Consider the following 14,585-nt stretch of genomic DNA (forward strand, 5'->3'; position numbering starts at 1 on the left):
ATCTAAGATTTCTCTTGACACTTTACCAGAAATACTTAAAACCCTTGGCAAAGATACTATATTTACATTTCAAAACTTAAATTTCATAATGACCTTACACGCCCAATTATTTGAAGTGAAATAAACCTTCTACATCAGTCAGAAGACAAATACATTTAGGGGTCTTAAAATCAGATTTAAATCTAAATGACACATGTATGATTTAAATTTACTTTCAATATCAAGTCAATTAGGTTTTGATATTAGTCAATAGTCAATGGAGACTCTTACCTACTTAAATCTTAAAGGACAGTTGCTCCAGAAGCCACATGTGCAAGGAGAGACAAATTCAACATATAAAAATATGAGAGCTAGGGATGTTGCTTGGTGGTACAGTGCTTGTCTGGGTTCAAGTCCCAGCACCAGAAAAATACATACATACATACATTCACAGACAGACAGTTATCTGTTAGAGGACAACCAAAATAACAAATCATCTATTATAACCCAAAGAATAAAATAAGAATACACAAGTTCATTCTATAGACAGATGGAGGCAAAAAAGGCAGGCAGGCAGGCAGGCAACAAGTCTGGTTCTGGGCTGGGAAAATATCCCAGTGGTTGAGCACCTGCCTATCTTGCATAGCCCTGAGTTCAAACCCCAATGTCTACCCGCCCCCAAAAGTCTCATTCTGCAAGTAGAGCAAACAACTAATAAATTGAGAAGTTAGAAAAATACTTGTTTTGTAATTCTCACAGTAATTGATTCAGGCAATTGTCGGTGGATACAAAAACTAGTTCTGATGGGAGGTAAGAGTTACAGAAACTCAATTCTCTCTCCATAAAACTATAAATTACAAAGATACAAATTAACAACTTTACAATGTATAAATAATGGTAGGTAAATAATGGTAGATAACTTCATCTGTGATGGCACAAGCTGTCATCTTGATATGATTCAGTGAGAATTTTGTTTTTTAAAAAAAACACATAAATTAAAATCTAAATCAAGTCATTACCAAAACACCAAACAACTCAAAACTGAGAGATAATACAAATACGTGGCTTAAATTCATCAAAAACGGTAGTGCCATGAAGATAAGTAAAGACTGAGGCAACTTTAAGATTAAAGAAGCCATGAAAGGACCAGGGTTGCTCAGAGCTAGAGTGCTTGCTTGGCATGTGAGAGGCACTGGGTTCAATCCTCCACACCACATAAAAATAAAATTTTAAAAAAAAATAAATGTATTGTGTCCATCTGCAAATAAAAATATATATTCTTTTTTTTTTTTTTTTAAGAGCCATGAAAACTAAATGCAAGATTGCATCATAGCTTCATGGTAGACTAAGTGTGGGTGAGGCCCTAGGCTCAATTCCCAGCACAAAGAAACAACAACAACAACGAAATGCAATGCATGATCATGCACTGGATCCTAAATTAAGAAAACATATATTATTAAGGACATTATTGGGGAAATTATTAAAATTTGAATAGCTAACTAATATCAATGTTAAATTTTTGGATTTTGATAACTGTACTAAGGTTATATAATGAATGCATGAAAGTCACTGTTAGGAAACATACATATTTAGAGAAAAAGGGTCAGGATACTGCTCCTCTCAAATAGTTCCCCCGAAAGACTGAACTGGTCTGACTGTATCTATATGAGAGAATACAGGAAGGGGAAAAGGGCAGAGAGACAGAAAATGAGAGAAAACAGATGACAAAGTAGGTTAAGAGGTTAATAAATGGAAGGGATATTCAGTGGCAGGCAGATATATAGATAAAAGCACTGTGGGACTGGGGATGTAGCTCAGCAACAGTACTTGTTCTAGCATGCATGAGGTTATGAGTTCAATCCCCAATATGGAAAAAGAAATTACGGGGGGCAGGGGGAGGGTTGTGATCTGGCTCAGTAGTAGAACACTTGTCTAGCATGTCAAAGTCCTGGGTTTGATCCTCAGCAATGTGGAAAAGGGGTTAGGTGTGGCACACTGGACTCCAAATCACAGAACAGCGGCAAAACACTATCTGGTAAATCTGGGTTCAGAGAACTTGAGAGTTCTACATGGGAAAGCAGCATAAAAAATTCAGGAACAATCTCAAAATGAGCAAAAACGATGCTTTTTCTCCCCCTATTTCATAAAAATGAATGAGTTCCAAATGATTTCCATCCTAAAACTAAAATTGTGGGTGTCATTAGGTGGCAGAGTTCTTGCCTAGCATGTGTGAGGCTTCACACGCTATACTGTACTGTCTTAAATATAAAACTAAATATTTATATTACATTAAAGCAATATATTTTCCTAATTATCATTTTACATTAAAACTATATTTAAAAATTAGAATGAGGGGGGAAAGTCTAATGGAAAAAAAGTCAAAGCTACCAGGTGTGGTAATGTGTACCTATAGTCTGCTACTCAGAAAACTGAGGAAAGGGAATGGCTTGAGTCCAGGACTTCAAGGCCAGTCTAGGTAATATAGGGAGATTTTCACATAAGCTTTGCTTTTGATAACTATTGCTAAATTGCTCCTTCAGTTTATACTTTAACATGAAGGATTTAATTTAGTGCCTATTTCTTAACCTTGCTGAAGCTGAGTTTGTTCAGCTTCAGCAAGGTTAAGAAATAGGGTAGTTTCGGGAACAAACTCAGCAGTTGGATAGTTTACGGGAAAAAAACTCAGGGCCTGGCTACTGTGGTTTAGATGTAAGGTGTCCCCCCAAAAGCTCATGTGTGAGACAATGCAAGAAGGCTTCGAGGTGAAATGATTGGCTTGTGAGAGCCTTAACCCAATCACTGCACCAATCCCCAAACACGCATTAACTAAATGGTAACTAAAGGCAGATTTGATGAGGCTAGAGGAGGTAGGTCATTGGGAACATGCTTTTGGAGCAGACCTTTTTTAATATTTTTACTCCATCTGCTATTATTTTTATTTGTTTTAATGTAGTGTTGAAGATCGAACCCAGTGCCTCACACATGCTGGGCAAGAGCTGTACCACTGAGCCACAACCCTAGCCCATGGAGTATATATTTTATATCTGGCAAGTGAAGTCTCTCTGCTTCCTGATAATGTCCTGAGCTACTTTCCTCCACCATACTCTTCCACCATGATGTTCTGCCTCATTTCAGGCCCCAAGAAAAGGAGTCAGCTATCTATGAACATAGACCTCTAAAACCATAAGCCCCCAAATAAACTTCCTCCTCTAAAATTGTTCGTCACAGCAGCAAAAAAAAAAAAAAAAAAAAAAAAAAAAGCTGAATAAAACACTGCAATTGCCAGGTAAGCACTCCACCACTGAGTTGTACCCCAATCTACCAAGACTCTATCTTAGGGGCTGGGGTTGTAGTTCAGCAGTAGAGCGCTCACCTAGCACATGCAAGGCGCTGGGTTGGATCCTCAGCACCACATAAAAATAAATAAATAAAATAAAGATAGTGTGTCCAACTACAAATATATATATATATATATATATATATATATATATATATACACACACACACACACACACACACTTTTTTTAAAAAAAAGACTATTTTAATGAAATAAAAGCAAAGTACATGAATAAGAAATTTAGAAGGGGAAAAAGATCAAAAGATATAAACACATTCAAATCTTGCCAGTAATAAAAAATGCCTAATAGAACTGCAAAGATATTTATTTTAAAATACCAGTAATACCAACAGCTTCAGCAAGGTTAAGAAATAGGCACTAAATTTAACCCTTTGGGTTAAAGTATAAACTGAAGGAAGAACGTAGCAATAGTTATCAAAAGCAAGCTTATGCGAAAAAAATGCACACAAACTTTGGCCTAGCAAAATGCATTCTAGAAATTTATGTTAATTCTCAAGATAAGTTTATAAAAATGTATTCATTGACTACATTGTTTTGGGTTTTTATGATACTGAGTACTGAACCCAGGAGTACTCTACTACTGAACTACTTCCCCAGCCCTTTTTATTTTGAGACAGAGTCTTCCTAAGTTCCCAGGCTGGCCTTGAACTTGCCATCCTCCTGCCTCAGACTCCCAAATCACTGGGATTACAGGTATGCTCTACCACCCCAAGCTACATGGCTCTTTACATTGGGGAAAAAAAAAAATTAAAAATACCCAAGAAAGGACTAGTTAGATAAAATATGATAAATCCTCACATGAGAATATTACATAATCTTAAAATATTAGTTAAATAAGTTTACTAACATAAAATGATGCCCTGTAAAGACCGAAAAAGTAGACTATGCATGTATAAAATGACCCCATTTAAAAAAAAAAAGACTTCACTTATTGACAAACATGTCAACAACAGACATGTTGAAGAATAAACCATGGCTTTCTATATATGAAAGATTAATTATATTTATTATTTATGCTTTTTAATATCAATTTTAATAGCAGGAAGTATTACTTTCATAACATACGTAATTCCACATGACATGTGAAAGAAAAACAGAGACTATCAAGAATTAAGAAATGTGGCTCAAGCGGTAACACGCTCACCTGGCACCACATAAGAATAAAATAAAGATGTTGTGTCCACCGAAAACTGAAAAATAAATATTAAAAAATTCTCTTTCTTTAAAAAAAAAAAAAAAGAATTAAGAAAAGCTTTGTTGCCAGATGCAGTGGCACATGCTTATTATCCCAGAGACTTGGGAGATTGAGGCAGGAAGATTGCAAATTTAAGGCCAGCCTCAGCAATTTAGCAAGGCCCCAAGCAATTTAGTGAGACCCTGTCTCAAAATAAAAAATAAAAAGGGCTGGGGATGTAGATCGGTGATAAAGCATGTCTGCATTCAATCCCTAGTACGAGAGGAAGGGAAGGACGGAGGGGGAAAAAACTTTGTTGCTTTCCTGCACAATAATGCATGCCTGTAATCCCAAAGACTTGGGAGGCTGAGGCAAGAGTATCTTAAGTTTATAGCCAGTGTCAACAACTTAGGGAGCCCATAAGCAACTTAGTGAGACCCTATCTCAAAATAAAAAGAAAGGACTAGGGATACAGCTCAGCAGTTAAGCACCCTTTGGTTCAATCTCTAGTGTCAAGGGGAGGAGAGGGGAAAGGTTCCCATTGGTGTGAACTCCATATGTCTGTCAAAGCCAGTCAAGGTTGAGTGCTATTAGTACTTTCTTTCCCTTTCTCAGGTTTTATTTTAAAGAATTAACAGGGGGATGGGGCTAGGGCTCAGCGGTAGCACACTTGCCTGGCATGTGTGAGACACTGGGTTTGGTTCTCAGCACTGCAAATAAATAAATAAAATAAAGGTCTATCAATGACTAAAAAAAAATTTTAAGTTAAAAAAAAAAAATAGACAGGTTGAGGTTGTAGTTCAAATGATAGAGTGCTACCTAGGGTACAAGGCCATGGTTTTGATCCTTAGCACCACAAAAACAATTTAAAAAGTGACTAAAGAATTACCAACTTGAAATGTTTTCAGTAAAGTCCACACACATGTTTAAGAATTCCTCAGCAAGCCAGGGAAATATGCCTGTAATCCCAGTGGCACAAGAGGCTAAGGTAAGAGGATCATTAGTTCAAAGCCACCCTTAGCAACAGTGAGGAGCTAAGCAACTCGGTGAGACCCTGTCACTAAATAAAATACAAAATAGGGCTGGGAATGTGGCTTAGTTGAGTTCCCCTGAGTTCAATCCCCGGTACCAAAAAAAAAAAAAAAGATTCCTCAGTGAGATTTTTTTTAAATCAATTATGTCACAAGGTACTCAACAACAAAAAGACCACTGATTTCCTAAGATATGCATAAATCCTCAAGCGCCCCCTCCCCCAAAAAAAGCACCAAGAAAAGCCCATTTTTTGAAACTACTGGAGACTGAACCCAGAGCAGCCTGTTGCATGTTAAGCAAGCATTTTACCACTGAGCTACATCCCCAATTTTTTTCTTTTGAGAAAGGGGTCTTGATAAAATTACCCAGGCTTGCAATCCTCCTGCCTTAGCTTCCCAAGTCCCTAGGATTACAGGCATGTGTGCCACTACACCTAAAAGAGAAAAATTTATTTAACTGCCAGTCTAAAAGATATTAGGAGATAATAACAGATAGTAATCTAAGGACAGAATAGGTGTATAAATATTGAACAGGAGCTATTCTGCATTATAACTAAGAAGAATTATAGTATAATTGGTTAAGAACAGAGACTCACAGCCTCTAAAATCCCGAATCTGTCACTGATTGCCAATGACAGAAAATATTTAACCTCTTTTTGTCTGTTTCCTCATCCTTAAAAGGAGAACAACAATAATTTAAAAACTATTATAAATATTAGTAAAATATATAATGCAATAAGATATCTATGCAAAGTGCAAAGCACCAGGTAGTATCATTCAAGCCCTGGCTGTCATGATTATTTCTGCCACCCATTTAACCTCACTCAGTGCATAACAAATACTAGAATAATCAACAAGAAACTTTCTGCAACCAACTTAATTTATCATAGTTCAAGCTCCATTGTAATAAATTCTAGTTTTTAAAATATTTCAAATTGCCACCAAGTATCACATATATAAAACTGCATGATACCCCCTAAATAGTTTATTCTTTTTTTGCTTTGTTATGTACATACACGTTTTCAATATATACCTAAAGTATCGTCCATAGCATGAGACACAAGACTCCATTAAAAAAGGGAAAGGGGACTAGGTGCAGTGGTGCACACCTTGTAATCCCAGCTACTTGAGAGACTAAGGCAGGAGGATCAAAAGTTTGAGGTTAGCCAAGTGAGTTAGGCTAGAACCTGCCTCAAAATAAAAAGAAGTAGAGCGCCCCTGGGTTCAATCCCCAGTACCAAAATATAAAGGGAAAAATGAAAACCAAAGACAGACTAGGAGAAGATATCAGCAATACACATGTCAGACAAAGGGTTTCTTTTCCAAACATATGAATAATTTCTATAACTGAATAATAAAAAACAAACCACCCAATAATAAAATAGACAAGACATGAATAGAACCTTCACCCAAAATATGATATTCAGACAGACACAGCACATGTAAATGTACTCAACAGCATTATCAACAAGAGAAATAAAAACTAAAGCCAACAATGAAATGCTTTTACTCACGAACCATGATGGCCAAAATTAAAAGTGCTGAGTGTACTAAAATACTACACAGCCAAGAGGAATAAGTATGTGTACGCAATGAGAAGACAAGTAGAGGGCTAGGATGTGGTTCAGTGGTAGAGTGCTTGCCTAGCATGCATGAAGCCATGGATTCAATCTCCAGCACTGAAAAAATAAGATATGTAGAGAAATGTCTAAATGTCTACAGGGCAGCTTGATTAACATCAGCAAGAGAATAAACTGGTTTATCTGCACTATGAAATTTATTTTTTAAAATGACACATACAACAATTTGGATCAATCAAATAATTTAGTAAGTGAAAAATGACAGAAGAGTTCATACAATCAAGACAGGATGACAGAAATCACAATACAGACTGGGAGAAGAGATGGAGGACAGAAGGATAGACTAGAAAGAGACATTAGGAAAACTTGCTTTACTGAGAATACCCTTTAAGGTAGTAGTTAAACATATGAAACAAATCATTAAGTTGCTAAACATGTTAAGTACACTTTAGACACTGTATACAACACCCAAAATAAACAAAGATAGTCACCTCAAATATCACCTCATTGCCTTCTTTCTGTAGTCAACTTCCACTCACCTTTTACTACTCTTTTCCACCCCCTATTAATTTAACTGATTCAGAATCCATGCATGTTCCCAAAGAACATTTAATAAGTCACTATTAAAAATCTGAAACATTTCATTATTTACATTTATTTAAATCTATATAACTCTAAAAAAAAAATAAGTTCCCTGAATGGTAGAGGCCTGTTTTTCTTATTCATCTTACTTCCATAATGCCTAGCAGAAGGAGTGTTATTAACTTTTACACATCCATAAAATTCTTTTTTTTTTAATTTAAATGATTGTTATGAAGGGTATTGAAGAGGGCTAGATTTGGTCAGGATGCATTCTCATTATATGCATGCACTGAAATATTACACTGAATTCCACTAATATGTACAATAAATGTTAACCAAAGATTTTTTTAAGAAATTTTTCTCTTTGTTCACAGAATAATGGTTTAACAAAAGCTTTTTTCCCTCTCCAATCAAAATTTTCCTACAGCTTCTAAGAAGAGGATTTAGAAAAATACCCATTTGTACAGGTTTAAAATTAACCTACATATCATAATCAACCACCTAATGGACACCTTAAAAATATATGGAAATATAAGTGAGAAAGTATCTTTTTTTTACTCTTAACAACAATAATCTCGTATTTATTGAATATACACTGCACAACAAACGCTTACCAAGTAACACAGAATTACCCAACTACATATTAGACAGAAAGTTAGGAATGCAGTTCCAGGTAGAATTTCTAATAAACGTCAGGACCAAGGTCTATAGTATGACTACAGAAGATTAGGATGTTACAGAAGATTAGGACTCAGACTGGGAATGCAGCCCAGTGGTAGACCACTTGTGTACCATGTGCAAAGCCCTAGGGTTTAGTCCCCACTACTGCAACTATACATAAAGACATAATTTTCCACCTATTAGTTTGACAAAATCCAAAAAGGTTAAGAGCACCCTCTTAGCAAGGCTTTAGAAAAGGCAAATGCTCTACCACTGCTAATGGAGAGGGTACAACCTACAGAGAAGGCAATCTGGAATATTTATAAAAATCACCAATGCTTACTCAACTCATTTTTTTAGGAATTTCTCCTAAATGTTTAATTATACATATACAAAAATTTTTATATATGTTCACCATTTTTAATAGTAAGACTAAAAGCAACCCAAGTATCTATGGAAATTTGGTTAAATAAACTTACAACCATACAATATAATATTTTGAAGCTGCTAAAAGAAAATAAAAAATATTCTGAATTTATGTGGACAGATCCAAGATTAAGTCTATTCAAAAACTAAGGTACAGATTCACACAATGTAAGATGTTAACAATGGCAGAAATTTCTGTACTCTAATCTTTGAAAGGTATCTATATATACTGATCCAAAGAAATAATTAAAGAAAAAAGATACAAATAACGCTTACTAGATTTTGTGTAAAGGAAGGAGAATGAAACTACATATTTATGTTGTAGTTTTGTAGAATAATACTAGAAGAGTTCATAAGACTACTAAAAGTAGTTATATATGTAGGGGGTAAAGGATATGAGAATTAAAAAAAAAAAAATGAACAAGATTTCTAAATCTAAAAGAAAAAAAAACATTTACTTAAAAGACCAGGTGTCAAATTTCTGGTTTTCAGCAATCCTCCTGCCTCACTCCCTGGAACAGCTGCGCTATATGCATGTGCCACCACACCTGGTTGTAAATTTTTTGTGATTTTTTTAAACTTATTAATTACTGCCTTTTCAAAAAACATTAAGTGGTCTTTTAAAGCAACTTCATAGGAATTACCTCATTCTCTGATGAAACCCAAGGGAAATTTCTGGCACAGTATTTACATTCCAGTAGAAATTATGGATTTAGTAATTATTAAACCTCTTTAAACACAAACTCTGTGATATATGCTTTATATAATCTCTGTGATATATGCTTTCCAAATATTTTGTTTACTTCCAAACTATTTTGTCTAATTTTTTAATGAAGACAAAATGGAAAAACAATTTTTTCCAAAAAGCCTTTTTTTTGGTTCTAGGGAGTATACCCAAGGATACTTTACCACTGAGCTGTATCCTCAGTTCTTTTTCATTTCCTATTTTGAGACAGAGTTTTGTTAAATTGTGGAGGATCTCACTAAGTTGCCTGGGCTGGCTCCAAATTGCAATCATCCTGCCTCCGCCTCAAGTTGCTGGGATTACAGGTATGCATCACCATGTCTGGCAATGCTTTCTCTTTGTAAAAAATTTCCCAGACACATCTATTTGGACAAACTGATCTATAATTAAGCTCGGTAGTGTGATCTCAAAACTGAAAGGAATATCTTAAAGATCTACAATTTCTTTACTTCATACAATAGTCAGTGTTATTTGCTAATAATGTTGAAACCTCTAACACTGAGAAAACAATCAGACCACAAGGTATCAACCACAGCCAAGTGACAGACAAAGCTTAAAGTCATCAGTCTATCCACAAGTTGTTTTTAAGACCCTCACCTAATAGCAACTTTTTTTCTGTTCTTCAAACTAAATATTTTGGATTAAATTATCTAAAGCTACTTTCCAAACCTATGCACCTTATATGAATATTAAAACAAATAGTTATTTTAAAAAATTTTAGAAAGACAAAAGTATATCCAGTAAGAAACATGTCAGCTTAGGGGTGGGGGTGTTATTTTAATGACAAAATGCTTGCCTAGCATGCTGGAGGTTCTGGGTTCAATCCCAATACAAAAAGAGAGAGAGAAAGAAAAAGAAATATCTTAAGTAGAAGTTTAACAAACAAAAGGAAAAAACCCTCACATACATACCTTGAAAGGTTTGTCTCCACTGTGTGTCAGCATATGCCTCTGTAACCAACTCTGACTGGTTGATGGAGTGTTATATACTTTACAACCTTTCCATAAGCAAACAAACACCTGTCAAAAGAAGAGCCATAATAATTTTCATCACTTATCTCAACAAATAGTTCAATTCCTTGTTAATGCAATGAACACAATGTTAAGTCTTCAATTGAAAAGAAAAAGCCATTTAATGTATACAACAATCAAAATTATTCATAACTAACTTTATGAATTTTCCATATACAAGCACTATTTTAATCCTACTCCCCTAAACCTGCTCACTCAATAAAGAACTGAAACACCAATTGCAAAGTACCATTCATAAGAAAATATATAAAATATAGACAATATATCTATAATAAGACAATAAGCCATTATTAATATTTTTTAGCTACTACATAAGAGAACAAGCATTAATTTTTAAGGATCAGGAAAATATAAAGGCACAAATAGTAAAAATTAAGATATCAATAAATGTTTATTTAATATAGTATTTATTATTCAAGAAACTGATGTTTTCAACTTCAAAGAATGACTTTTTATATCAAATTATCAACAGGTATGGTGGCACATGCCTGTAATCCCAGGAGTTTGCAGTCAGAAGTAGGATATTTCAAGTTTAAAGCCAGCCTTTGAACATTAGTGAAGCTCTAAGCAACTTAGTGAGACCCTCTCACAAAATAAAAAACAAAAGTCGCTGGTAATGTGACTCAGTGGTTAAGTGTCCCTGGATTCAGTTCCTGATACCAAAAAAAAAAAAAAAAAAAAAAATCAAATTACAGTTTTTCTCTTCATGAATTCTTATTCTCACATGCCTGGTAACATTATTTATTCTTATACCGTTCTATCTATAAAAATTTAATTCCAGTCAAGCCCAGTAACCCAAACCTGTAATTTCGCATTGACTTGGGGGGACTGAGGTAGAAATATCACAAATTCATAGGTCTCACAAACTTAGCAAAGACCCTGTCTCAAAGTAAAAAATACAAAGGGCTGGGGATTGGGAATGTAGCTCAGTGGTAAAGCACCCCTAAGTTCAATCCTCAGTGTTAAAAATAATAAAATTTTAAAAGTTAATGAATTATTTCCAAAGCCAGGCAAGGTGGCACATACTTTTAATTCCAGCTATCCCAGAGGCTAAGGCAGGAGTATTATAAATTCAAGACCAGTCTGGGCAATTTATCAAGATTCTGTCTCAAAATTAAAAGGATTGGAGGTATAAATCAGTAGAGTACCATGGATTCAATCCCCAGTGTCAGCAAAAACAACAACAACAAAAAAAACTATTTCCAAAAATCTTAATTATGAAGGAGATTGAGGGTACTAGGGATTAAATCCAGGGTACTCCAAACTGAGCTGAACCCTCCTTGCCACACCCTTTTTTGTACTAAGGATTGAACCCAGGAGCACTTTACCACTAAGCTTCCAGCCCCTTTCAATTTTTGAGACAAGATCTTGCTAAACTAATGAGGCTGGGCCTCAAACTTGCCAATCTCCTGCCTCAGCTTCCTGAGTAGCTGGGATTACAGGCCACCACTACTATGCTTGGGTAGACATGGCTTTTCTTTTCAGCTCCTGTGCCCCACACTCATGACTGAATACAGGGGTGCTCTACCAGTGGGCTATATCCCAAGTACTTTTCTTTTTAAGACAGGGTCCCACTAAATTGCCTAGGCTCTAGGCTGGCTTAAACTTGTGATCCTCTTGTCCTCTTGTCTCAGCCTCCTGAAACACTGGGATTAGAGGTGTGTACCACCATTCCCAACTGGACATTAGCTTTTCTTTAACAGACCTACATTCTTAGGTTTAATCAACTGCGTATGACTGGATTTGAAAAGTAGCAACTCTAAAATTCTAATCTTTATTATCTTCCTATTACTGAGGTATCAATTTACTAATTGATGGTACTTCATCAAATTCAACATTGTAAACTGCCACACAACTACTGCAACCATTACCTTCACATAACCACTTTTAGTCTGTTTTTTCCCTAAGGTAAGAACCATTATAAAAAGAGTTAACACTTTGAATACCTCAGCATAATACATACAGAACATATCAAAGATGTAGATGGAACTGAAGAAACATGCTTTAAGAGCTGGGGTTCTAGCTCAGTGACAGAGCACTCGCCTAGCATGTGCAAGGCCTTGGCTTCAATCCTTGGCAAAACACACACACACACACACACACACACACACACACACGCACGCACGCACACCTAGAAAAAAAAGATCAACAATCTAGGAATAACTGAGGTCAAGTTTTCCTCTAAAACCTGACCTTTAACCCCTTTTGTCAAGGTCTAACAAGCCAATTCCACTACTGAGAGTGGTCAAGGTTATTTAGATGCTGATGCCCATCCTGATTCCACAACAGATTTCTATTTTCTTTTAGTTAAGTAGATAGAGGAAGTCATAACATATCCTCCTTCATATTTAAGATTCCTTACCCTAGCATGTTATAAAATGATGCTTAAGGTTTTCAGAGTTTTAAAAGTGACTTTTAAAAAATAAATCTACGAAGAATTAAAATGTTACATGCTACAGAAATTCAATTCTGTTTGATAATCACATGCAGATAATAAACACTATCTACCAATTTCCAAAGCTACTAGTCTCATTCTTAAATTATCAATCCAAGAAACAGATAAGAATTGGGTTAATTTAAAATTTTCTCAAGTGCCAGGTGTGGTAGTGTTCAAGTGCCAGTTGGGGTGGTGCAAACCTGTAACCCCAGCAATTCATGAGGCTGAAGCAGAAGGATTACAAGTTTGAGGACAGCCTCAATAACTTAGCAAAATAAAAAATAAAAATCCCCCCCCCAAAAAAATGTTTTTTCTTCTCACAATTGATACCACATACTTGAAAATCCCTTAAAGTATTAGGGAAACTTTTACATCATTTTTGTAACCATTTTTTAACAGTGAAGAATTCTATTGATATAACTCTTAAGTGACCCCTATTCAAAAAATGTAGGACTTATAGCTGCTTTCATATAAACACTGCCTCTATTTATAATAACCCAACTACTACATTTGGAGAAAAAAAAAAAAAACAGTTTTTTACTTATAACTCTTCCCCTAGCAGCAAACTGGAAGTAATGGCAGACCACATAAGAACTTTAGGTACAGCCTTTATTAAAAGTAGGTATGGTCTAGACTCCACATGCAATTATGTCTAGTAACACTACTAAAGCAAACTTCAGATTTGAAACCTTCAGTTTAATAAATTTTATAGAAAGTGACATGTATAAAGAAACCAAAGTTAATGATGTTTAGCTGCATTTGAGAAAATACTTTAAAATAACTGGTGGGGGAACACTAAGCTTCCACAAAGATGGTCTTGACACACACCACCAGCAATAAGGTATCTACACAAGGTATCTACAAAAAACTACCAAACTTCAGAAGCGAAATTTCCTTTCCTATGTAAGAAAGGTCCCTTGATAAAAGCAGTCCAAAATCTGATAACAGAGTCTTCTTCAAACCTGAGACTTTGTAGATGCACAATGGGGGGGGGGGACTTTATTTTTAGAAATGCTTCTACTATAAAAATTAACCTGAAAACCAAATACAACAGAATTCAATCCAAATTTGAAAGGAGCCAAGTCTATAATCCCAGCTACTCAGAAGGCTAGTACACGAGGAATGGAAGTTTGAGGACAATCTGGACAACTTATTGATACCCTGTCTCAAAATAAAATAAAAAAGGGCTAGGGATGTAACTCACTAGTACAGTGCTAATCTAGCAAGGCTAAGGCCCTAGATATGACTCCTCCAGAATCAGATAAATAAATAAAAATTTTAAAAGGGGGGGGGGGTTGTGGCTCAGCAGTAAAGCGCTTGCCTCCATGTGTGAGGCCCTGGGTTCAATCCTCAGCACCGCATAAAAATAAATAAACAAAATAAAAGTATTGTGTCCATCTACAACTAAAAAAAAAAAAATTAAATTTTTTTTTTCAAAAGGAAGGAATATGGTTCAAGAATATAATTCAGGGTTGGGATTATAGTTCAGTACCTAGCACACATGAGGCACTGGGTTCAATCCTCAGCACCACATAAAAATAAAATAAAGGTATTGTGTCCACCTACAACTAAAAAATAAATA

At 35.3% G+C, this 14,585-nt stretch overlaps 1 protein-coding gene across 9 annotated transcripts in view; it reads right to left on the reverse strand.

The window, feature by feature from the left end:
* The window catches only part of Aebp2 (AE binding protein 2), a 219,602-nt gene that overhangs the window by 175,106 nt on the left and 29,911 nt on the right, over window positions 1-14,585 (reverse strand). For all 9 annotated transcript variants that reach the window (XR_013343636.1, XR_013343635.1, XM_077798880.1 and 6 more), the window contains exon 3: window positions 10,447-10,554. Coding sequence is in view for 7 of the 9 variants with exons in the window: in XM_077798880.1 (XP_077655006.1) it covers window positions 10,447-10,554 (108 nt within the window). In the remaining 2 variants the exon portion in view is untranslated. The remainder of the gene's footprint in view (window positions 1-10,446; window positions 10,555-14,585) is intronic.

The sequence above is a fragment of the Urocitellus parryii genome, chromosome 5, assembly GCF_045843805.1.
Source record: "Urocitellus parryii isolate mUroPar1 chromosome 5, mUroPar1.hap1, whole genome shotgun sequence".
NCBI lineage: Eukaryota > Metazoa > Chordata > Mammalia > Rodentia > Sciuridae > Urocitellus > Urocitellus parryii.